This window comes from Bactrocera oleae, chromosome 2, assembly GCF_042242935.1.
Source record: "Bactrocera oleae isolate idBacOlea1 chromosome 2, idBacOlea1, whole genome shotgun sequence".
Taxonomy (NCBI): domain Eukaryota; kingdom Metazoa; phylum Arthropoda; class Insecta; order Diptera; family Tephritidae; genus Bactrocera; species Bactrocera oleae.
The window spans coordinates 97,231,885-97,254,426 of NC_091536.1; the positions used below are offsets into that span (position 1 = coordinate 97,231,885).

General features: G+C 34.7%; 4 protein-coding genes and 1 long non-coding RNA gene across 5 annotated transcripts; 1 reads left to right on the forward strand and 4 right to left on the reverse strand.

Moving 5' to 3' along the window:
- Window positions 1–6,539: 6,539 nt before the first annotated feature.
- On the reverse strand, window positions 6,540–8,012 carry LOC138855577 (uncharacterized). The gene is made up of 2 exons (XM_070106105.1): window positions 7,275–8,012; window positions 6,540–7,214 (listed from the first exon to the last, which is right to left on the reverse strand). The coding sequence occupies exons 1-2, from the start codon at window positions 7,320–7,322 to the stop codon at window positions 6,606–6,608; spliced, it is 657 nt and encodes a 218-aa protein (XP_069962206.1). The 5' UTR covers window positions 7,323–8,012; the 3' UTR covers window positions 6,540–6,605.
- On the forward strand, window positions 8,004–8,846 carry LOC138855871 (uncharacterized). The gene is made up of 2 exons (XR_011395015.1): window positions 8,004–8,100; window positions 8,140–8,846. It is a non-coding gene; the product is annotated as an uncharacterized lncRNA (long non-coding RNA).
- On the reverse strand, window positions 8,316–9,351 carry LOC106614803 (uncharacterized). Its single transcript, XM_014230709.3, has 2 exons — window positions 9,191–9,351; window positions 8,316–9,098 (listed from the first exon to the last, which is right to left on the reverse strand). The coding sequence occupies exons 1-2, from the start codon at window positions 9,236–9,238 to the stop codon at window positions 8,478–8,480; spliced, it is 669 nt and encodes a 222-aa protein (XP_014086184.2). The 5' UTR covers window positions 9,239–9,351; the 3' UTR covers window positions 8,316–8,477.
- Window positions 9,352–9,832: 481 nt separating this feature from the next.
- Window positions 9,833–10,755, reverse strand: LOC106614812 (uncharacterized). The gene is made up of 2 exons (XM_014230725.3): window positions 10,604–10,755; window positions 9,833–10,531 (listed from the first exon to the last, which is right to left on the reverse strand). Exons 1-2 carry the CDS (start codon window positions 10,649–10,651, stop codon window positions 9,890–9,892), a joined length of 690 nt encoding a protein of 229 aa, XP_014086200.1. The 5' UTR covers window positions 10,652–10,755; the 3' UTR covers window positions 9,833–9,889.
- A 4,380-nt stretch (window positions 10,756–15,135) lies between these two features.
- On the reverse strand, window positions 15,136–16,396 carry LOC106614813 (keratin, type I cytoskeletal 10). The gene has a single exon (XM_014230726.3). The coding sequence runs from the start codon at window positions 16,275–16,277 to the stop codon at window positions 15,819–15,821; it is 459 nt and encodes a 152-aa protein (XP_014086201.2). The 5' UTR covers window positions 16,278–16,396; the 3' UTR covers window positions 15,136–15,818.
- Between the last annotated feature and the right edge of the window lie 6,146 nt (window positions 16,397–22,542).

Here is a 22,542-nt window from a genome sequence, read left to right on the forward strand (position 1 = left end):
AGGCTCTTGAACTCGCAGTGTTAATTAGCTTAAGAATTGTGCGCTTTTTCAATTACTTCCCTGGCTGTGAGCTGGGGGCAACAGCTTTAGAATACATATAGAAATAAACTCATACAAGCAGTTAAGTCAGTTGTGCATGAGTGTGTGTGTGTTGTGTGCTCATTAACCCTTCGCTATAATGAGGTTAACGGGTTGCCCCACGTATTTATAAACAAACACGACTAAAAACATAAATCATATCATGGGATGCTCAAATACTGCTTTCGTATAACCCCATCCCAGTGGTGATATGAACTAGCTGTAAATGACCAAACAACTAGTACTAACGCCAAGCTCAACTCGTCAGCCGAATATCTTTTTCAGTGGAAGCACAAGATTGCTGGCAACTAGCAACCTGAATTAAAATCCTATTACTTTGTATTATTATAATATTTTTCTAGAAGTTGAATACTTATCAATAAATAATTTTATAAGGGGATCACTGCTATTTTTCGGACTAGTTATCTTTTAAATACGAATTTCTTATGTTAGCACTGTAGTTTTTCCAAACATTTTCGCAATATGTGACATTCTATATATAAATTCCAATCAAATACAAACCTGTTGTATATTAAGGCTCAAATTTTTGTTTTGATTTTTGCATCGTAATTCTGATACCCCTATATAGATACTACTGTTAAAAGAGGTTTTAATTCACTCGTTTCTATTTAGTAAAATAATAATAGTACGAGTTTTTCTGAAAGTTGTATTTCGAGTTAGTCGTGTACTAGAGAAATTAAAAGACATAGTACTAAACTGGACCAGTTGGGGAATGGTGCGCTCCTCTACAAGTTACTACATATGTCATACTTGCTTTTGTAGTTCAGTCGCGTTTTTTCTCGCATCCGCTGCATTTATTTGAAAAATACTTCTTTACTCAAGCTGTTGAATGGTTTTGGTTTGCGTTTATGTTTTCTTATTGTTATTGTGGTTGATGTCTCTTGAGACTGTCAAACCCCTGCGTTGGCATCGGCTTGAAATGGAAGAGGAAATGGTGTTAGTGGGGGAGATTAAGCGATTGTTGGAGGATAAGGGATTAAGTGGCTTAAGTACATAATTCCATGAAAAATGAAAAATTTATATTATCAGCAACAGTAAATAAAATTAATTACAAGATTTTTTGTTACGTGCCACTTCTAAGACGGAAAGACGACATCGAGTTATGTGGTAAGGTCTTGCGTTTGTTGTATGGACTTAAAATTTCATACTTGGTATTTCAATTGCGAATACATATACCTATACATACGTATATACATATATTATATATTAATAAATATAATATTAAGCATTTTATATAAACGAAACCTAGGTTATAAAAAGAGTTAAGGAAATACATTGGTATCTGGCAACTCAAAACTTTATCGTAAAGTTTGACAATTTTAATGTTATACACTCAGAACTCAGAACGTTTAGACATACAAGCGCTAATTGTGTTGTTTGCAGTAACTTAAAATATTGATCTTGGTTCAAAAAAGAACTAAATTGCGAATATTTTTGCGCGAATATTTTTTTATTTCGACGGGGATTAAATTAGCAACAGTGCCTTGATGAACTTTGCTCAATTTTTACCGAAGAAGCTCCTTCAATGACGAGTGTTTACGATGGTTTCGTAAATTCAATAGAGCTTCTAGCTCACTTCTATTCGAATTTCGTGAAGGTCACCCAAATCAGTTGGGGTCCCGGAAACTGTTGATGCTGTGCGCAAACTGATATTGCAAGATCATATAGTGACCTATCGTGAGATTGAGACAGCAGTTTTTTTTTAAGAAATCAGAACGCATGTTTTGGAGATACGTCAATCCGAGTGGAAAACTGCTTCGACAATTGATTTAAACGTATGCAAAAGTGTATATGGTAGATCTTTTGAAAAACAAATATTAAAGGCAACCCTCGTATTAAGGATATGAGACATAATTGTGCCTAATTGTTTCTTAATTTGCACTAATCTATTTCTCCATCATATGAAATATTGATTCTAACATACATTTGGTATATATGTAGGTACATATATAAACCGTTATCATGCAATACACATTTACATTTTTATCTTTACACACACACAACGAACAAGGTGTTTTTGTGACGAGTATAAAAAATAAAACAAAAATAACAGCAAAAACTTCATTTGTTGAACGGAAATTTGAATTTCGCATCTCAAATCGAACAGATTCCGACATAAATTCCATGAAATGACAAAAGTTTAATTCAAAAACTTTTTTATTCACGCTTCATTTGACGTTTTGCGCGTTTGAATGAACGCTGGGCCATGCTGCGCTTACACTTCTGCACGACTGACATAAGTATGACCCCCCGCTCCCGTCCCTATATCCCACGATATGTATGACAACAGCTACTGCTGCCACCGTCTCTGTCACGCATTGCGATGCTGAATGTTTCGCGCTGACGCTGACGTCCTGCTGACGCGGCCATTGATTGTTGCCAGCACGTGACAAAAGAAAATGCTATATTTTTTACAGCTACTTATATACTTAAACGCTGAACAGATTTTCACGTTTAGTTTTTTGGCCACACGCTCACGCACGGACCTCATCAGTTTGTACGTCTTCAATGCTTTTCCAATTTTGTCTATTCTCTTCGTAAGCCATTAGGACGCATAATTTAAAAAGTAAGGTAAAATGCAAAAAGAAGGTCCTACACTCCAGCATGCATTTGTCTGTATGCACATACATATATACAACGCTCCTTTTTCTTTTTTTCGTTTTTGTTGTTGCACACAACGCTTTTATCGGGTGTATGTCAACAATGGTTGACCAAGCCGTGATATCCTGAAGAGCTCATGTGTCCTTCGCACCTTCTTTCAGCTCCATTGTATGCAGCTTTCGTCACGTGATAACGCATAACTTAACGAATTTCTTAGTGCAAATGCATTCGTCGTTATCATCATCGACAGTTTTGCAGTTGCAGCATTTATGTTGTTTTAGAATCTCCGCTTCTATTATTGTACTTTTTTTTACACAATTCTCCCAGCAAAATATTAGCAGAAGACGCATGTTCCATCATACTTATGGCACGCGGGAGCCTACTAGCTTGTATTGAAAGAGCAATTTATCCGATTCTGATCGAACTTTAAGTGAATCCGAAACAACAAAAATTAATTCATTCGAAATACTTGTATGTCACTTTTATTGAGAATTATGAAATGCGTTTTTTTCTAGATTAGGCCAAAATTCGGAGTCTTACTTTTTTGTAATAATAAGCAAACTTATCAAAAAAATTATAAAAGCTAAACAAAATTTTGTAAATTCAGTGTACTAAATATATTTTCGCCACACTTGTGCAGGTTAATGATGTTTTCGAGGTTTTTGTCAGAACTTGGTACTTTGGTATTCCATTTTTGAGACATAAGAAAAAATTTTTTATGACCTCGATTATCATATGCTAGGAAAGATAAAAATTTAATCGTTCAACAGAGCTAGATGCGAGTATACTAACGGCTGCACCGCAGGTGGCAACTCTTTTAAAATATATTTCTTCGAAACTTAAAGTGGTAGCAACTTTTTCCAAAAATAACTGTGACTTCCTTAACACCTAACCATATTGTAATGAATAGATTACGTTTCACTTGTATTGAAAAAATTTGAAAGAGTTGACAACTCTTCTTATAATTTTTTTCTGTTCATACAGATAATAATTAATACTCGCTTTCGCTGCAGTCGATTGATTTTGCTACATATCGTAATGAAGTTTCATTTTAAAAATATGCCAATTGTGAATACACATAAGGTTTAGAGTATTTCAAAGACGTCTGCGTTATTAACAAAATTCTTCCGACTCGACTTGAGCTGAGTTCGGAGTTGAAAAGTTTGCCACGGCATCGAGATGAGTTCCGTAGGTGACAAGCTTTCAAATATTTGTATGCTTTGTGGTAAAAGAGTTTTTCATATTTTCGCCCTCTCAAACAGACATATTCACCTATGCCCACAGACTTTTACTTGTAAACCACTTGCTTCAAGTGCAGATATGAACTTAGAAGTATTTCTATTTTGGTTGTCTTGCTTACCTGCGCAGAAGATGCGCCGTGCTCACAATCGCTCACAAGGTGTGCGTAACTTTTATTTATGAGCATAAAATTGAATTTTAAAATCTAAAGAATTGAGAAACTGCACTGTGGGAAGTTTTTGAGTGTTCTACTGTGGTCGTTTTTGAGTAAAGTATGCGAAAGAAGTAGGAGGACAAACGAGGCGATCCTTCAAGAAAACAGAAAACAGAAAGCTGAATGTTTGAAGTGCTCATAGTGACAATGTATAAAAATGCAAATTTTATGATTTCATTTGCAGCTTTATAGGATTACGAACCACTTGCAAAACAACTAAAACAAATACTTTGAAACGAAAACGTTGATAAATATAATAAAATAAATTCATTAAAGGGGAGTTAGTGAAAACTTCCAGCCGTCAAAATGTAGCCTCTAAGTACGTAAAATTGTATTTATTTTATAGATGCAAATACTAGATTCTGCTATATGCTACGGCGATTAAAGTATTAAAAATGTCTTTCTTTATTCTTAAATTTAACTCGGTCGAAATTTAAACCTTCAATGCCCCGCTTTTAGCGCAGTTAACACATTGCCAAAATAAACACTATTTCTTTTTTTGATGTCTTATTAAAAATTTGTACATTACTTGTAAAAAAAGGAAAAGTATCTCCAAAAACTTCTGCTTATACTTGATTTCTTTGATATGCTGATGAGTTGAGTTAAATTTTTTTTGGCTAAAAGTAAACGACATGAAAATATATAAGAAAGATGGAAACAAAAGTTTATTGTAAAATAGGAACTTAAGTTCCTCATTCTGTGTATGTGTGTGTGCATGTTATCATTGAAGTGTTTAACAAACTTTTTTGCATTAAAAATACATTTTATTTTATCTCAGCCTTCAGCCAAACTGGCGCCTCCTGTTGAGCGATTGCATTACAAGTGGATGTGACCAAAAATATACATACTTATATGGTTTTAGATGCAAGAAGTAATGCATGAGTCACAAACTACAATATTCCTCCCCCAATTTAATAGTCCACACAATTTTGAGACAAAACCTAACCTAACGCTAACATTACTTGCAATACTACGCTCCTATGATCAAAGTAGCTGATGAAATAGCATTATGTAAGTAGTAGACGTGACGGTTTTCTGACACTTTTCCAATTTCAAAGAGCTTCTCTAAATTTTGGTTAAATTGGCCGATTCGTTTTCTAGACATGAAATTTTATAGAAAATGAGCGGGCAACACCAAAAATATGTTAGAAACAACCGTTAGACGAACAATTTTTTTGCAATATGTTACGAGAAGAAAAGAAAAAGTGTAAGTGCGAGCATTTGCAAAAGTTAGAAACATACTCAGATTATTTAATATTAACTTATAAGGACAGTTTTTATAAATGGTTGTATGTACATATGTATTATACACGAACTACACGTTTGGGCAATCTTGCTTTTCGTTCCTCGAATTTGCATAGTTTACGCACAGCTGACGCACGACAAGTGCCCTTTCTTTTGGCTGGACTATGAGCTCGTCTTTCATAACAGCATATTTCACAAGTGTGACGATTGTCCTTCGTCGCTTTAAAATATGCGTAGAATAAAGTGGCTTTTAATGCAAGCCATCGTAAAACAGTTATAATGTAATAACTTGATAATGTATGTATGAATTTCGAAGTCGTTTGTTGTTGTGAAGTGTTGGCTTGCAAACGTGAGTAAGAGCAGTAAAAATTACTACGTCCAGCGAGCGTAATATGTTATAATATATAAGATAAATTTAGCTCAGTTAGACACGTCCATATATGTAAATAAATTACATTCACGGAAGAGAATATCAAGGATCTCACTAAATATGCAAATGGTTCTTATTCAGCGGTTTGAGCACTTGAGGCGACTTATCTTATCGATCGCTTGGTATTACAAGACATTTCAATTATTATATTTGCTTTAAATGTCTAAAAAATTTCATTATGAATTCACTAAGAGCGTGACAATGATGAATATTAAGGTTTTATTCCTTTTGACAAAAACCTACATTCTCTGGCACAAGCTTAAAAGCTGCCTGGGATTCAACTGCTTTACGGAATGTGTGACTTGATTGATCAGAAAACAAAGTAAAATTTTTAGAAATGCATTTGTGCCTGTCTGAATAATATAACTTAATTGTTTACATCTTTTTACGTATATATCAATTAATAAATGGTATAATGAAATGTATATATAATTAGATCAGAGCTTAGTGTAGATAGATGACGGTAATTGGCACAATTCTAAGCGCTGTAAACAGTGACAGTTGACTTATCAACCCTGGATGCTACAAAATATATGCACTCGCTGCTGGCCTTATCAGCGTATTTAGTATACATTAGGGTACTTCATGGTCATGTCACTTTGGTGCCCATGTGTTCTGATTGAGGGTGTTCTATTCAAGGGAACAAGTTGACATTCCGAAGTGAAGAAGTGGGAAGAACTACCTTTAGCTTAAGAATAAAACGAATAGTAATAAAATGTGTAGAAACTAATTTCTTAAATCAACTTTATTTTCGTAGTCAAAGGCATTTCTGGAAATTTAAACAAATAGTTCGCCAAACTTCTCAAGTTTCGTTTCTTCATCGGTTTCAGCTGTGAAGTCTTCATGCCATTGAAGTAATTTGCTTTCCTTTACTTTTTCTTCCGGAGTCAAAGTCTTCACATATTCTGCAAATGCATGGTCGAAATTTTTAAACAACTCCAGGACACGCAATTCGAATTCGTTCTCAAATTTATTGTATCCGTTATTGTCTAAAGCTGTCTTCAGAGTGAGTTTCAATTTCGAATCGATGGGCATGTGCTCATAATCGTCCATCATTGCGGTAAAACTAACCATATATTCCAAAAGTTTTACAACGCTTTTGTCATCTGATATCAGTTTGAATAGAGAAACCTCATTTCCGATTTTAGACATGCGTGTGATATTCGCTTGCAAGAGAGCATCTTTGACCGGAATTTCATTAAGTTCCTCAACAGCGTTATTAACGATTACGCTGCCATTCTCGAGCACCCATTTGTATAGTTTAACTATTTCGTTAATGGTAGAAATCATCAGTAGTTCTTGTGCGTTGTGCTCTTCAGATGAGGACCCTTGTGCATGATTAACAGCGCCGGACACATGTTTCACATGCGGCAATGCATTAGAGAACTATTCAATCATCAGAAGGCTTCACTGTTATTCGGACCCAAGCGAGTATATGAATCTTACCTGCACCAACAACAAAGCGCTAGCGACGCGAATTAATAATCGTTTCATATTTTGAAAAGTTGAATAATTGAAATTGACAAGAAATTTATTGACAGACGGACTTATATAATTGAACTAAATTATAAACCAAATGCAAAGACCTTTTATATGCTCCTATCACAAGGTAACACTTGCACGTATGTAAGCTTTATTAATTTTTCGAGAAATTTAATTAATAGGTGATAAGTGACAAACATTAAATCAGAAACAGTGCAGCTTCTGTCTAATAAACAAGTGTTAAAAATATTTAATTGAACTGATTGCCTTGTTTGCTTTTTTTTGAGATTAATTTGTTATTGAATCACCTATGAATGTGTGGATGTATGTATGCACAAAAGTCATAAAGAAATATACGTGAATTCATGAGCTGCATTGATAAGAGCTGCTGCATAAGCTTGCATATCTATCAATAATTACAAAAACAAATATGCACATCTTCAATACGATCAGGCAAAAAGTGTGAGTTCGCAGATCAAAGTTTTTTCTCCATTTAAGAACGATGTAGAAATGCTCACTTGAAGGACTGACCATCACAAAAACTCTCATAGGAGAACTAAGTAAAAAGGGTTGAGTAAAGATAATGGAGCTTAAAATTGTATATAATTATATTCATTTGGAAGATTTTTTGCTTTAACCTAGGCTATGCAGCATATGTATATTAAGGCATACTAAAGTTCCAAGCTAGGTGAGGCCGATCTGCAGAACACAAACAAGCAAGGAAGAGAGTTGGGTTGCATACGCACAGCGACAGATATTTCTCTGTTTTATTGGAAGAAATTATCTGGCTGTTGTCGCCAGCTCTTGAGTTACCCATTGAAAAGTCAAGGAAAATTATTGGCTTCAATATGGCCTAATTGGTTTTGGTTTACTACTAAATACACTATTACTTCGAAGCCTTAGTGAGAAAGTTATTGGTCAAGACCTAAACGCTGAGAAAGGTAATCAATGATTTAAATAACAATACTCCTTTCTTATAACAAATACTTTAAAAATAAGATATAATTCAGTGTATATAAAGCTCCATTGCACGCTACTTGATTTTTCTATTTCATTAATACGGTAACTACTTATACATGAATATAACCAAATAAAATTTATATAAAAAATAGTGTATTTATAGTATGAATATTAATGTAAATCAAAAATTTTGTCTATGTTTAGGTTTTAGGAAATGTTGTCAAAGAAATCACCGAATTTGTCAAATTTCCGGTCCTCATCAGTTTCAGCTTTGTAGTCATCATACCATTTTAGCAATTTGGCTTCATTAACCTTTTCGGTCGGAGATAATCCGCTGACATATTTGCCGAATTCCTGGTCGAAATCCTTAGTGAGTTGTATGACTTTTTCCTCGTAGTCTTTCTCAAGCTTATTGTAACCACTATTTTCCAAAGCTGTCTTCAATGTGCCCTTCTGTTTTGAGCCGTCAGGCATGTTTTCAAAGTCCGCCATCATTTCTGTAAAACTAACCATATAATCTAATAGTTTCAAGATACTCTGCCCATCTTCTTCCGGTTTAAATTGTGAAGATTCTGTTGCAATTTTTGACATGCGTGTTATGTTTGCTCGCAAAAGTTCATCTTGTTCTGGAAGAACTTGCAGTTCCTTAACAGCATTATTAACTACTACGCTCCCCTTTTCAAGCACCCACTTCGATAGTTGAACTATATCGTCCAAAGTACTAACCAAAAGTTGAATTTTTGAATCAACTTCTTCGGAAGACGAGTTTTGGAAGAGAGCAAGCACAGCTGCATCATTACGTTTCGTTCGGGGAAAAGCGTGGGATAACTGTTAAAAGGGTTTGTTATTAGTTAACTAATTTAAATTTAGTACGAATAAATTCAGCGCATATATAGTATATATTAGTATAATAATCGTACTTGCAGCAATAGCAGAGCGCTCGCGATGAATATTAACATCTGCTTCATCCTTGTTGAGGCGATTGAGAATCGGAAGCAAAATACTAGCTGGAGAATGTTGAAAATCGAACTGAATTAAAGACAAAATGCAATGAAAATTTATAAGTTTCAAATTCTCTGCCGTATGCTCTACTGCGCAAAGTTTAAGGTCGCTACATACGTAATTCTAAACAATGATAAGAGTTGATGTGTAATTGCACAGTGAAACGCAAAAGCTCAAGATTATAAACTTTTTTCACTTGGTTTATTTTAAATTTACATTTTAGCGCATTGCTTTGCATATACACATATAAAAAGTAGAGTTAGGCTCAACTCTTACACACATTAGGAGCGTTCTTAATTTCAGTAATCTGAATTACCTTAGTCGATCAATATAAAAAAGTTATATAAATAACCATAAATATATATATATATATATACCATACTTTATATAATATATATAATTCCAAATTCTTTACCCATTAACCTGCTACATCGAATCAATAATTTTAAATACTCTTAAAGAGTAGTGCTTCTCTATTTGCCACCTTGATGCTGTAAAGTAAAGCTATTTTCTCTCTTAATAAAATCAACGTGAAATAAATAAAATAACACAAATATATGTACATATTCAAGTTGATATATTTATTTTCTCCTATCTTTATAGTATCTTGCGCTAATTTAAGACAAGTTGTCAAAGATTTCGCCAAACTTGTCAATTTTCTTTTCTTCGTCAGTTTCGGCCTTGAAGTCTTCGTACCACTTAAGTAACTTTGCTTGCTTTATCTTTTCCTCTGGGGTTAAAACCTTAACATATTCACCAAATGCCACGTCGAAGTTCTTGGCCATCTGCAATACTTTTTCTTCAAACTCGCTCTCAAACTTGTTGTAGCCGTTATTTTCGAGAGCTGTTTGCAAGGTTTGTTTCAGTTTCGAATCGGCAGGCATATTCTCATAGTCATCCATCATTGTTGCAAAATTAACCATGGACAAGAGTAGTTTCAGTACGCTCTCTTCATCTTCTTTAAGGGTAAATTCTGCGGATTCTTTGGCAACTTCAGACATGCGTGTGATGTTCGCTTGTAAGAGTCCATCTTTAACTGGGATTTCCTTCAATTCGTTTACGGTATTTTTGATTACAATGCTACCCTGTTCGAGTACCCATGTTGAAAGTTTAGCGATTTCGGCTAAAGTGTAAATCATCAGTACCGCTTGAGGACTGTCCTCTTCAGATGAGGATCCTGAAGATTGGTGAATGCTGTTTTGTGATTGAATTGCGACAGCAACAGACTCACGCTTCATATGCGGCAGGGCATGGGCGAACTATTATAATAAGCAAAGGAATATATATAGTAAGTATATGTATATATTATTGTTTATTGGTATGTAGCTTACTTGCACAAACAGCAAAGCGCCGGCTACGAGCAGCAACGAGTATTTCATTTTTAGCTAAAGATTGTTTGTTCAGACTAACCGATTGGGGGCAGTTCCAAATCTAACTAAATTGATGTGAAAGCCTATGGCTATTTATACTATTTCTTTTGCAAGCATCACATTGCATTATAATATATATATATATTGCATATGAATACAATAATCAGAAAAGCTCAAAAGCTTTTCAAACAAAACAAACAAACTAAAAGTGTTTGGCGGAATTAGATTTTTCAATAATTCAACTAACTCAAGTTGGAGTGATGGCGACGACAAAAAGACTTTGCTATGCACAAAACGTACTGATAAGTAATTAACCTTTGGCAGGTGCAATCAATGGTGCAATTAGGCTTGGGGTCTGCGTAAAAAGTAAGTAAGCACAAGTAAGAAAGCGTTAAGTTCGGGTATAACCGAAGATTTCATACTCTTGCAACTTGCAAGGATATAATCTGGGGAAATACCTACAGTGTTGGCAAAACTTTATATTATATTAAAAATGTTGCGAAACATTTCCACATTCATTATTCGATGAAAGTTAACATATATTAAAATCATTCTTAAATGAGAAATATGTGATATTAACTCAAGCCAAGAAGCTAAATTTAATATATTGAGTTTATTTGAAAAACGTCATTTAGAGGATCGAGATGCTTTATATTAGCGATATGAGGTTTATACCGCATAATCTTTTAGAAAACTTGTCCTTTATAACGCAACTGAATGTGTAATATACATTGTTATTAGTTATATGCGCTCTCTCATTTTAACTAAGATAAATCATATACTGGCCGCGGTATAAAGTAAACCCGAAGTTCGAAAAATCGTCCATCGTCCTATTTTGACCCCGATTCCTGTAAAGCCGTCTTGTACCATCTCGGATGTCAAATTTAATGTCATCCGATTTCATCCCCTTTTACAGACAGTCAGTTACTCGGAATTCAACTCGTCTCACAGAGTTGTTTGAAGTCCTGTGTCCATGTGAGCAATCAAAATCACAACACTTTTAATTGCGAATGTGCTTTTATCAGCTGGTTGACAAAATAGATAATCTTTTACTGCAGTTTTCACAAAGCTGCTTAACTGTTTGAAAGAACGATTTTTAGTCACATCCAGTCTACCAAAAATATTCAGTTTCTGGTTAATATACATATATTAATTAAGAATTAGAACCTTAAAATAGTTTGCCACTCCATATTCACCGCAAGTATTTATTTGAGTTTTTATTTGAATTCAATTGAACTTAATGCATTTCGCATTTGCATATTTGCATATTGCTCATCCTCAATTGCGGTGTGTGTTCTTAATGTTACACAACTATAATTACTTTACTATTTGCCGCATTCTTGTTGCACACTAATGAAGTCACATTTACCAAGCAAGCGGATTCTAACTTAGTCAATGTTTGTGTTGAGCTCATTTTCTCATTTCACAAATTTATTTGCATTTTCCAGTTGAACGTATTTGCTCCTCAGTTCAGCCACTGGCACTTCCGTTCATTAATTTGCGCAATTGCATACCCACACTTCTACATACCAAAATATACATTCTTACATGGTTGCTCATTTGATAGATATCCGCGTGGTCCCTGTAAGTGCGAGGGCAATTTGAGTAAACACACCGTGTGAATTGTCGTCCGTATGTATCTACATACGTCCGTATGTCTGTATATATGTCATAAGAGCAATTGTCCACCTGTCCTTTGGCACTTCTAACGTAAGTACGTAAGTACGTATGTATTCATGTACGAATGTATGTGCTGCTCTTCAATCCATCCATCTAAATCACTTAACTTGACCGCTATTCAATCGTTTTCAATAAAACTTCAATTACATTTGCTGCACGGATATTTGCCTTCTTCCATTTACTCGTTGAGCTTTCCATGGGGATTTTCTGTTCTTCACCATACAAACCACTTCCTTTGCTCTTTGTAATTGTATGCTTGTATGCATGCAAACAACCACAATGGATTCGAGAGCTTCCCCTCTACTACTTCAGTGCATACTTCTCCGTAACTTTGCTCTATCCGGTTTTAAGCTACAAAGTTGCTTTTTTGCTATTGTAACGGTATTTAAAGATTGAGTACCAGACTTTCCTGCTTTCTTACTTGCTGCTTTACAATCCTCAACGGCTGTTTCCGCTTGTTACAACCCCCAGCTACAAGTTCAACTAGTTGGTTAAATAGGAAAAAGTGCTATATTTACAGTTGTATGAATGTATGTATTGAAAGCAATTCACTGCGCTTGTTTGTTTCATTTCCTTTGCTTTTTTTCCGCAACAACTGCGAATATTTACTTCCTCTGCTAACCTACAATTAACTGAGCGTTTTCCATGCTTCAGCCGTCGCAACATAGCTAGTCTCCAACCTTCAACGCGCCATTGCAATTTTCATTAATTGTTCGCGGACCGGCAATGCATCGGCGAGATGAATGAATTCCCAATACAACTTGACGCTCTGAGCAAGTGTGGGGTGTGTATGAAAATTTGCTTCATTTCTCCTTACGTACAGTAGTGGACAAAATAAAAACGACGTTCAGGTCTATCTTTTTTAAGGTGGGGGCATAGAATTTTAAGAAAATTAAAAACTTACAGAAATATGAGAGAAAGAAAAAAGTTCTCCGAACCAACAGCTAATCCACTAAGATTGTAATAACAATTGTTATGTTAATTGTTAAGAGCAAGTACTAGGCATTCAGAATTTGACAAAGGTCAAAAATGAGATTTTTTTAGTGGTAGTTTAGTTGAACTTCTATGTTCCTCCATAAATCATCGAATAGCTTAATTAAGCAAAAATAAATACGCAAGACATTTATATTTCAATAAGGTAACTATATTATTTTTCCCACAAGTGTGCATACTTATGACTATGGAGTATAAAGCTGGAATAGAGCATTTGTGTTGTAGTGCATCGTCCGGTCGGTTGTTGATTGGTTGAAAAAAGTCTTAAGACGCTACTTTGATTAAGAACGCTGAAATGCTTCGAAAAAAGGCTCTACTTATTAGTGTTTCTCCACCCAATAATACTGTTTTGTATGCGCGTAGTTGTTGCTCACTTCATTATAATTGTACATTTGAGATTGAAAGCCGAATAATTCCCAGACGAGTTGAAATCAAATGAATGGTGGACATTAAGTGATACAACAAAGACTAGCAAACTAGCTTTACAGGCTGCTCCAAATTAAAATGCCATATCTGCGATTTTGTGGGGCTAAGAGTAATTTTCACCTATTTTGAACTATTTCTGGATATATAATTCTTGTCTGCACAACGTGTTGAGGACCCTCCTGCTATATGTATGTATATAATATGTAGCTATAGTTTCATCTTTCTGTTCAAAAATATGTACTAGGCCCTGCTCATCTTTATTTCAGATATATATTATATAATATATATAGTTTGCCTGTTCCAAAATCAAATTCAGTTAAGGTTAGGTGAAGAGTGTAAAGAAGAACAATCAAAAGAGTGAGAATAGCAATAAGATATGAGAAGAATCTTACAGTTTTATACAGATTCGGAATGTTGCAATCGTAGCGCATATTTGATGAAATCACCCTGTAATGGGGTAGTTATTTTCCCCAACGTCAGCAAAGAGCTAGCGGCTCATTTTACTACTCCTTTGACTATTTATTTTGCGTATTATGCATAGAAGTAGAGATTGCCTTCATTTCCAAGCACTTTCTTAGTTCGGTGGAATGACGAAGCATTGGTACAATTCAAGTTGCATTTACAGGGCAGCAATTACCTGCAGCACAGCTGACGCTCTCTACGCTTCTTCTTTGCCTACTTAAAATTAGTGCTGAGTGCTGAGCATATTTACAAACGCCCACAGCCTATTGGTCATAATAAGGTGCCGTGAGTGCGAGAATGTTTGCACAGCGAGGTTGAGGGCCGTAGTGGACTGCGAATAGTTGAAAAGTAGAAGGAATGAATGAATGAATGAATGACTGAAAGAATGACAAAAAGGTGTTATCTGATTGCAATTCTGCACACACGCAGCAAATGGAAAACGGCAAAACAAATAGTAAATAAATAAATACCAAACAGTTGTGGAGCAATAAATACAAAGCGAAGGAAATCGACATAGAAAGCAACAAGAAAAAAATTATCAAATGGAAAACTTGAGCGGACCGTTGGTTGTTTTATTTGTTTTTGCTTATTTTCTTGGTTTTTGTTGACGTCTCACGCTTTGATTCGCTCTATGTAAATAATAAAAAGTACTTTTCGCATAAAAGACGCTTACAGCAATGCAAAGCAAAATAACAAATAACAGAAAATGTTAAAACAGTTAGTTATAGGAGTGCATTTGGAAATGTCTGCAAGGACAACTTTGGTGCAACTAGTCGTATCAGTAATTAACATCTTGACTAACTTTGAACAGCAGCAATGAATGACGTCTTTAACTGAGAAGTATTCGGTCAGAGGCCTCAATGAACGGCAGTTAATGCCGATCGCTCTAAAATGTGCAAAAATTAGAGTTCACAATTTGACAAAAATATCAGTTAATGAATAATGATGAGCTATATTTAATGGTCAACAGTCTAGTACCTTATTAGCAAGGATTAAACTGGAGTGTTTCATCTATCTTTAGGAAGATGCAAAACAAGATGCTTGATTAAAATAATATAACCTCTTAGTCCTATTCTACCAGTATGTTTGCTTTATGACAGTTATTTGTTCAATTCGCCAATTCCCATGAATGGAGGACTCGAAAACAATAATTTCAGCATAACTTTACAACATAACAAAGAAATATAATATTAATTTATCTCAAATTTCATTATACATATCGCATAGTAGCCAAGTCGGTGGAACATATGCACAAAATAATATTCGTACAAAAGAGTTATTCAGTTTTAAGTAAGCGGATTATCTATAACGGCTCACGAAGCCTTTACATTATTTAAATATTCTTAGGTAACCTCAGTGATAGTGACATATATATAAAACACTTTCAAAATTTATATAACATCAAGTGTCTTGTCAAACTGGATATTTCACAGAGTTTCTTCCAAATTTTTTCGACGCTATTATCCAGAAGTACTACTTACACTTACTACGCACCAACTAGGTATTTTTTTGATAACGATTTCTTAATTTTTTTATTTCGGTTTCAGTAAGTGTACCCACATTTGACTTTTAAATAATGTATCACAATTAATGAATCTAATTCCTTCTAAACATTTTAACCATAAAACCCACCGTATCCGCCATAACCGGGATAACGGCCGAAGCCACCATGATGTCGGTGGCCACCGAAGCCTCCGTAACCACCATTACCACCGTAACCGGGAAAGCCGCCAAAACCGCCATAACCGGGAAAGCCGCCGCCGCCAAATCCGCCATTACCGGGAAAGCCTCCACCAAAACCACCTAAGAACTGACGGGCTTGCCGAGTTGCTTCAATGCCTGCCGGAACACCCACATCAACATCTAAAAGTTGCTGAGCCTTTGATTGATCTGCTTCAGATTCCGGCACCGCTATAATTTGTACAATTTCGGATACTTCGGGCAATACTGCATCCTTTTCAGCATTCACATGTAGAGCGCTTTCAGGTACTTGAACACTGACCTGTTGCTCCTCTAAGGGATATGCGCTCGAATAAGCCAAAAAGGCTAAGAAAACGATACTAGTTCCTCGCATTTTTGTGAAATACGTGTTGCCGTTATTAATTAGCGCTTAACACTTTTACGTTTCAATCGCCCTTATGATGAGTTGTTTCTAAAGATTTAGCTGAAGCTCGACTATTTTCACAGTCAAAAGCGGTTAATGCTTTTATAATGATTTTATTCCGTCACAAATCTCAAACCTTCTTGTTTACTAATATTTCGCTCTTTGCGGTTTCTGGGGAAATACCGCAAAAAAGAAATGAAACGAATGAGTTAAAGAAATAAATGCGAATCGGTAAACACACGTGTTTTATATTCAACAGATTTATGAGCAAAAGCTGCTCATACTACTAAGTTCATTCATATACGCATACAATAGCCGTATTTGATTCGCTGCTTCTCTGATCGTAAAAGTTTACACATGAAAACCAGAACAAAGTAATCAACTTGAATTGAATACACTATACTCCGAATAGCTCTTTACAGTTTCTGCTTTAATAAGCCAATATATGCGACTTATACCAGCTCGATTCGGCATTAGACAAATAGGAAAATAAAATACAGCTATATGGTTGAGTAAATGTAGTAGTATTCTGCAGTGCGGACTCAGGGCCAGTTCTTGAAATATTCGTACTTTTCTTACGGAATCCAAGCATAATTTCATGTGGTCCGCGATATATTGTTTTTGAATAATTGGAAATACTTTACTTATTATCTAAAAAACAACAAAAATGACACCGGACAATTTTTCAGCAGCAGGTATGCACTGATATTTTAGTATAATTTTTATGCTCTAAACACGGGTTTATTAAGTTTGACAGACGGAGACGTCGGAGACCCTAATAAGTATACCTGTAAATGATCTGCGTGACGAACTGCGTTGATATATATATATAAATTTACGAACTAGTCCCTCAGTTTTTGAGCTATCGATCTGAAATTTTGTACACGACCTTTTCTCGAAGAAATGGCTCATTTGTCGTATCTTCACGTAATTTGGCATGGGTTATTGTATAAGGCAACGCTAAAATCTCCGAACAAATTGTTCAGATCGGACTACTAAACAAAGTGATCGATCAAAATCAAGATAAAGACCTTCATAATATATCTTTTTTCTTTATTAGTAACCGACTTAAAGGTTGTGTAACATATACCAGACAACGTGGGTAGAAAGAACTAGCAATACGTTTTATGTCGGATGCAAACCTTTGGCCGACTACGTCTTTAGATTTAGTTATACGTAAAGTTGCTATAAGAAATACATCTGTTAAGGGGCTTTACAGCTGGAGTTAACGTTTTTTCTTTTTTATTTTCATCTTTGTCTATTGTACATAATACAAAGCATAAGTATATGTTTCATGAAAACTTCATTAATGCCATAATACACGACCATACTCGCATAAGCTTTCACATATATTTTAAGCTATATCTTCGGTTTTTTAAATTTGTATTTTATTAATATAATATTTATTGTTAAGTAGGCACATTGTAAAGAGAAGAAAGTTTATAGAAATAAAAGATAAATAAATATGTAAATGCAGAAACTTAAAATTTTGTTTGAATATGTTAGTGTTGTATTGACTATCTTTACGATATCTTTATGAAAGTTGAAAACTCAACAGCGCCACTTCAGAAATCTGTTAAAGTCTTGAATAGTAAACAGCAAAGCGGCTATTCTAACATCCTAAATGATGTAGCCGAATCAAATCAGTACTGAGGTGATATGGAAACTAATTCAGTTTCAGGTGACACGACGACTAAGAGACGACAACTTACAGAAATTATGAATTAAAAATCAATAAGTTGCTGGCTTTCTGGATCTCAGAAGCAGAAGCCGACCCCTTTACAGAATCATCATCTGTTGCATTAAACCATCTAGCACACTTTGCAGTCCACTTTAAGCAACCTCAAAAAGTTCTGAGTGACAATTGAGAAATTCTGATTCTGAGTGTTGCTTACACATCTTATAAGAACTTGTAGATTCCAATATACAAAATCGAAAACGTATACTTATTTTCAACGATGTACAAAAGTACTAATTGGTTCTATTTGGCAAAAAAAAAGATGTTTACTTAGGTTATCAACCTGTAATACAAGGTAATTGTTGAGTGCATTTTTGTTCGCTTGCTTGTACATACTATAAGTTTTTGCAAAATCTGTAATAAAAGTGGATTACGGGAGTAGAACGTGCGGAAGCTCGTTAAAAGTTGGCTTTAAAATCGATATTTACAACGCTAATGAAGTGCTAATTACGCGAAATAGACGACTTATGGGTATTTTGTAACTTTAAATGCACATAATGGATGGAATCGACATTTTTAAGAGCAAACAAAAGTAAAAGCAATTATAAGTATACATAAACAATTTAAACCTCGTTATCATATTATACGTTTATATCAGTTCACTTGGTTTAAGCGAAATTGTGCAAAAAAATTGCATAATTTATTTCATTTTCCAAATTCATTGAATTGAATATAATTATAATGTTTTCATAATTGACCTATATTAGTTTACGGTAGTGCTTATGAGACCTCATTCTTGCATCAAAGAATTCACTGTGCTTTGCTGATGAATATATATTTGTTATGCGAACTAAGAACGCCGCAAAATATAACACATATCCGAAAGGTACTAGTTTAAAACTATAATTTTTGAACTGATATGGTACTAGTAAGAAAAATACCAGACTTGAACCAGTTGTGAAACGATTTATTATCGATTGAACTCGTTTTTCTTTTTATACTCTCGCAACTTGTTGCTACAGAGTATAATAGTTTCGTTCACCTAAAACTAATCGAGTTAAATATAGGGTTATGTATATATAAATGATCAGGATGAAGAGACGAGTTGAAATCCGGGTGACTGTCTGTCCGTCCGTCCGTCTGTGCAAGCTGTAACTTGAGTAAAAATTGAGATATCTTTATGAAACTTGGTACACATACTGCCCACGCCCACAAAACGCCATTAATCAAAAACAAATAAATTGCCATAACTAAGCTCCTCAACAAGATAAAATACTCTTATTTAGTATACATTAGGGAGGGGCATCTGCAGTTTAAAATTTTATTTAAAAGTGGGCGTGGTCCCGCCCCCTAATAAGTTTAATGTGCATATATCCTATACCACTGAAGCTATAACAGCAAAATTCACTAAAACAAATGTATTTAGCATCTCTATCGATGGTGTGAAAATGGGTGAAATCGGGTGACAATCCCGCCCACTCCCCATACAACGGTACTGTTAAAAACTATAAATCAAGCACTAAACAAGCCAGAGACATTAAATTTTATTTTTAGGATGGTATAATATGACTTTATAGGAACCACGTTCAAAAGTAGATAGTGAGCGTGGCACCGCCCACTTTTAGGTGAAAACCCGTATCTTGGATCTGCTTAACCGATTTCAACCAAATTTGGTGCATAACATTCTTCCCTTATTTCTATGTTATAGTGCGAAATCGGATCACAACCACGCCTATTTTCCATATAACACCATTTTAAATTTCATCTGATTTTTTCACTTTCCACTATGTAAATCAGGCAACAATGACTATATCGGGGTAAAACTTTCCATGAATAATACTTTTAAAGTATGCCACCTTGTGACCAAAAATTGTCTAAATCGAACCAAAACTGTTCAAACCCCATAGTTGATCTTTCACCGAAAATATCGGTCAATCCTCAAAGAAATCTTAAACGAGTATACCATTTTATTTTGCGAGAGTATAAAATGTTCGGTTACATCCGAACTTAGCTCTTCCTTTCTTGTTTAAGTAGACTTTCGTTTTTATTTTGTTTTGAAGTGTTAGAAAAACATATTCTTATAAAAACCACCGGTTGCATAATGAAAATTTAGCCAGTTCTGAACTAGTCAATTTTTCTGCAGGGTATTAATAAGCCGTGCCAGTAATATAATATATTGCATGTATGAATATCTTTAGACATAAGTATTCGGCACTAACATTAAGTTAATGAGTCATAGCCAACAAATATTTATTAATTGAAATGATATTTGTTTATTGGACCCGATTATTGTTAAGTGAAAAAATATAACTGGCTTACAAAAATGTATGTATGTTAACATGCGCATTAGAACCTGTTTTTTTCCTTTTGGTATCAGAAAGAAAATTGCGGTTTCGGTAAAAAAGAAAACAAATATTTAGTATTTAAATGTATTTTGTTGCATGAAATAATTTCACTTATATATAATATTATTATTGGAGGATTCTCTGTGGATAGCATAAATGTATACAAATACCAGAGTAAAGAGAACAAACATTTAGAACAGGGTCGCATTTTATAGGATTTGATGATTATAAATTTTGTAAATATTATCCAAAACAATACGACGTCTTTAATAAATTGTATCCTTACTTTTTTAATTTTAAATAAACATTACTGTAAGTACCTGCTATTGATGTGCTAAAACGACTTCAATAGATGCAAAATCATTGGAGGGGATTTTTTGAATAAAAAAAGCTATAATTTCCAGTCTCAATAGCGGCATAAAGACAAAAAAATAATGGAGTTGAAGAACTCGCTTTGGATTTTGTTTACTCTTATTTGTTATATTAAAAATATGTACATATACTTGTATAGGTAGTTAGCTTTATCAGTACATATATAGTGCGTTCAAAATATAAGGTTGGCCGTTATTTCCCTTCCGCTTTTTTGCTCTTCATTCAATGCTTTATAAAAAGTGTTACAGTGATCGGATTTAGTTAAAATATGCGCCGTTTTGTTCGATGATCTGTTTCCATCTAGACGGCAACTTCATAATACCTTCCACGTAGAAGCCCCCCTCCTTATTTGCGAAGAATTCGGACAGCCACTTGTCACAAGCCTCTTTTGAGTTCAACTTGGATGTTTAAAAATCCTGAATATCAGTTATAAGAGGGCTAAGACAAATTTTCGATTTTATCCATTTTAGGTAGAAAATACATTGTCGTTAGAAAAATACGTGTTATACATTTGTGAAGAGGTGGTCTGACCATTATGGAGAAACAGGATACATAGATGACATGCCAGGAAGAGCGAGGAATCACGTGACATCTAGAAGTGAGGACAAATCTATTGTTCTTCTTTTTGAAAAGAAACCACTACTCTGTCGAAGGGAAGCTGAGAAATCTGAATTTAAAGAGGGATTAGATATATGTAACTCTAAATATAATACGGGAAAGACGTCAGAGATCTGGATTCAAACGTGGTTGGAGCAATGTAATATTTACAGATAAGTCAGATTTTGTATTGTTCAACCTTGCGACGTGTTTGGTTAAGAAAAGAGAAAACATCTATTTAAAGGAGTCTTAAGCACCCTCAAAAGGTGCATGTTTAATAATGATTCTCTGCTTGTCGATTTGGGGTTTTGAGGTGCTTTATAGAAAACCTGAAAGCCGTTAGAATGTAAATCTGTATAAAAGGGATACTGAAGACAATGAGCCGAAGCATGTGAACAACCATATTGTTGTTTTAGATTAGCATTTACAGTCACCAAACGCCAATCCAAGAGAAAATGTTTGAACTTTCATGAAAGCCAAAAGAGGTCGCTTTCTATGGAATATGAGGAAAGTTGTTAGGCTATAATAGACAACGCGGGAGATTGGAGCAAGCATGAATAAGTTTCAGCTATAAAAAAATAATGTATTTTCTATAATTATATACATACACTTTGGAAAACGAAAACGATATTTTTGAACGCACTGTATATACATTATATGAATATTATTTTCGCTAACTACAATATACAATGGGGACCTCTACCGAAAACAATTGATTCGTTTGAAAAAGGCCATCGCGGAAAAACGACCAGAATATGCTACCAGGCACGAATCAATAATTTTTCACCATGACAACGCTCGGCCACATGTTGCAAGGCCAGTTAAAAATTATCTGGAAAACTGTGGGTGGGAAGTTCTACCTTACCCGCCTTATAGCCCAGACATAGCACCTTCCGATACCACTTGTTCAGATCAATGCAGAATGCCCTCAGCGGAGTACGCTTCACTTCAGAACAGGGTATCAGAAATTGGCTCGATTCTTTCTTGATCTTCAAGCCGGAGAAGTTCTTTTGGGATGGGATCCACAAACTGCCAGAAAGATGGGCTAACATCGTAGCTTCCGATGGGCAATACTTTGAACATTAAATGTATAACAATATTTTCACAATAAAGTCTTAATTTTCGAAAAAAAAACCGCACGAATTAATGCATACACCCAATATATAAAATGCTGGTTTTTTTTGGCACTTCACTTTGTTTTTATTACGAAATATATGATTCCCAATTGACAGTACTTTGAGTA

Excerpts from the sequence above, each read along its gene's own strand:
- LOC106614813 (XM_014230726.3), bottom strand. The coding sequence starts at position 16,277 with ATGCGAGGAACTAGTATCGTTTTCTTAGCCTTTTTGGCTTATTCGAGC.
- LOC138855577 (XM_070106105.1), bottom strand. The coding sequence starts at position 7,322 with ATGAAACGATTATTAATTCGCGTCGCTAGCGCTTTGTTGTTGGTGCAG. Across the intron at positions 7,215-7,274 it reads GCGCTTTGTTGTTGGTGCAG|TTCTCTAATGCATTGCCGCA; the intron begins GTAAGATTCATA and ends ATGATTGAATAG.
- LOC106614812 (XM_014230725.3), bottom strand. The coding sequence starts at position 10,651 with ATGAAATACTCGTTGCTGCTCGTAGCCGGCGCTTTGCTGTTTGTGCAA. Across the intron at positions 10,532-10,603 it reads GCGCTTTGCTGTTTGTGCAA|TTCGCCCATGCCCTGCCGCA; the intron begins GTAAGCTACATA and ends TTATTATAATAG.
- LOC106614803 (XM_014230709.3), bottom strand. The coding sequence starts at position 9,238 with ATGAAGCAGATGTTAATATTCATCGCGAGCGCTCTGCTATTGCTGCAA. Across the intron at positions 9,099-9,190 it reads GCGCTCTGCTATTGCTGCAA|TTATCCCACGCTTTTCCCCG; the intron begins GTACGATTATTA and ends CCCTTTTAACAG.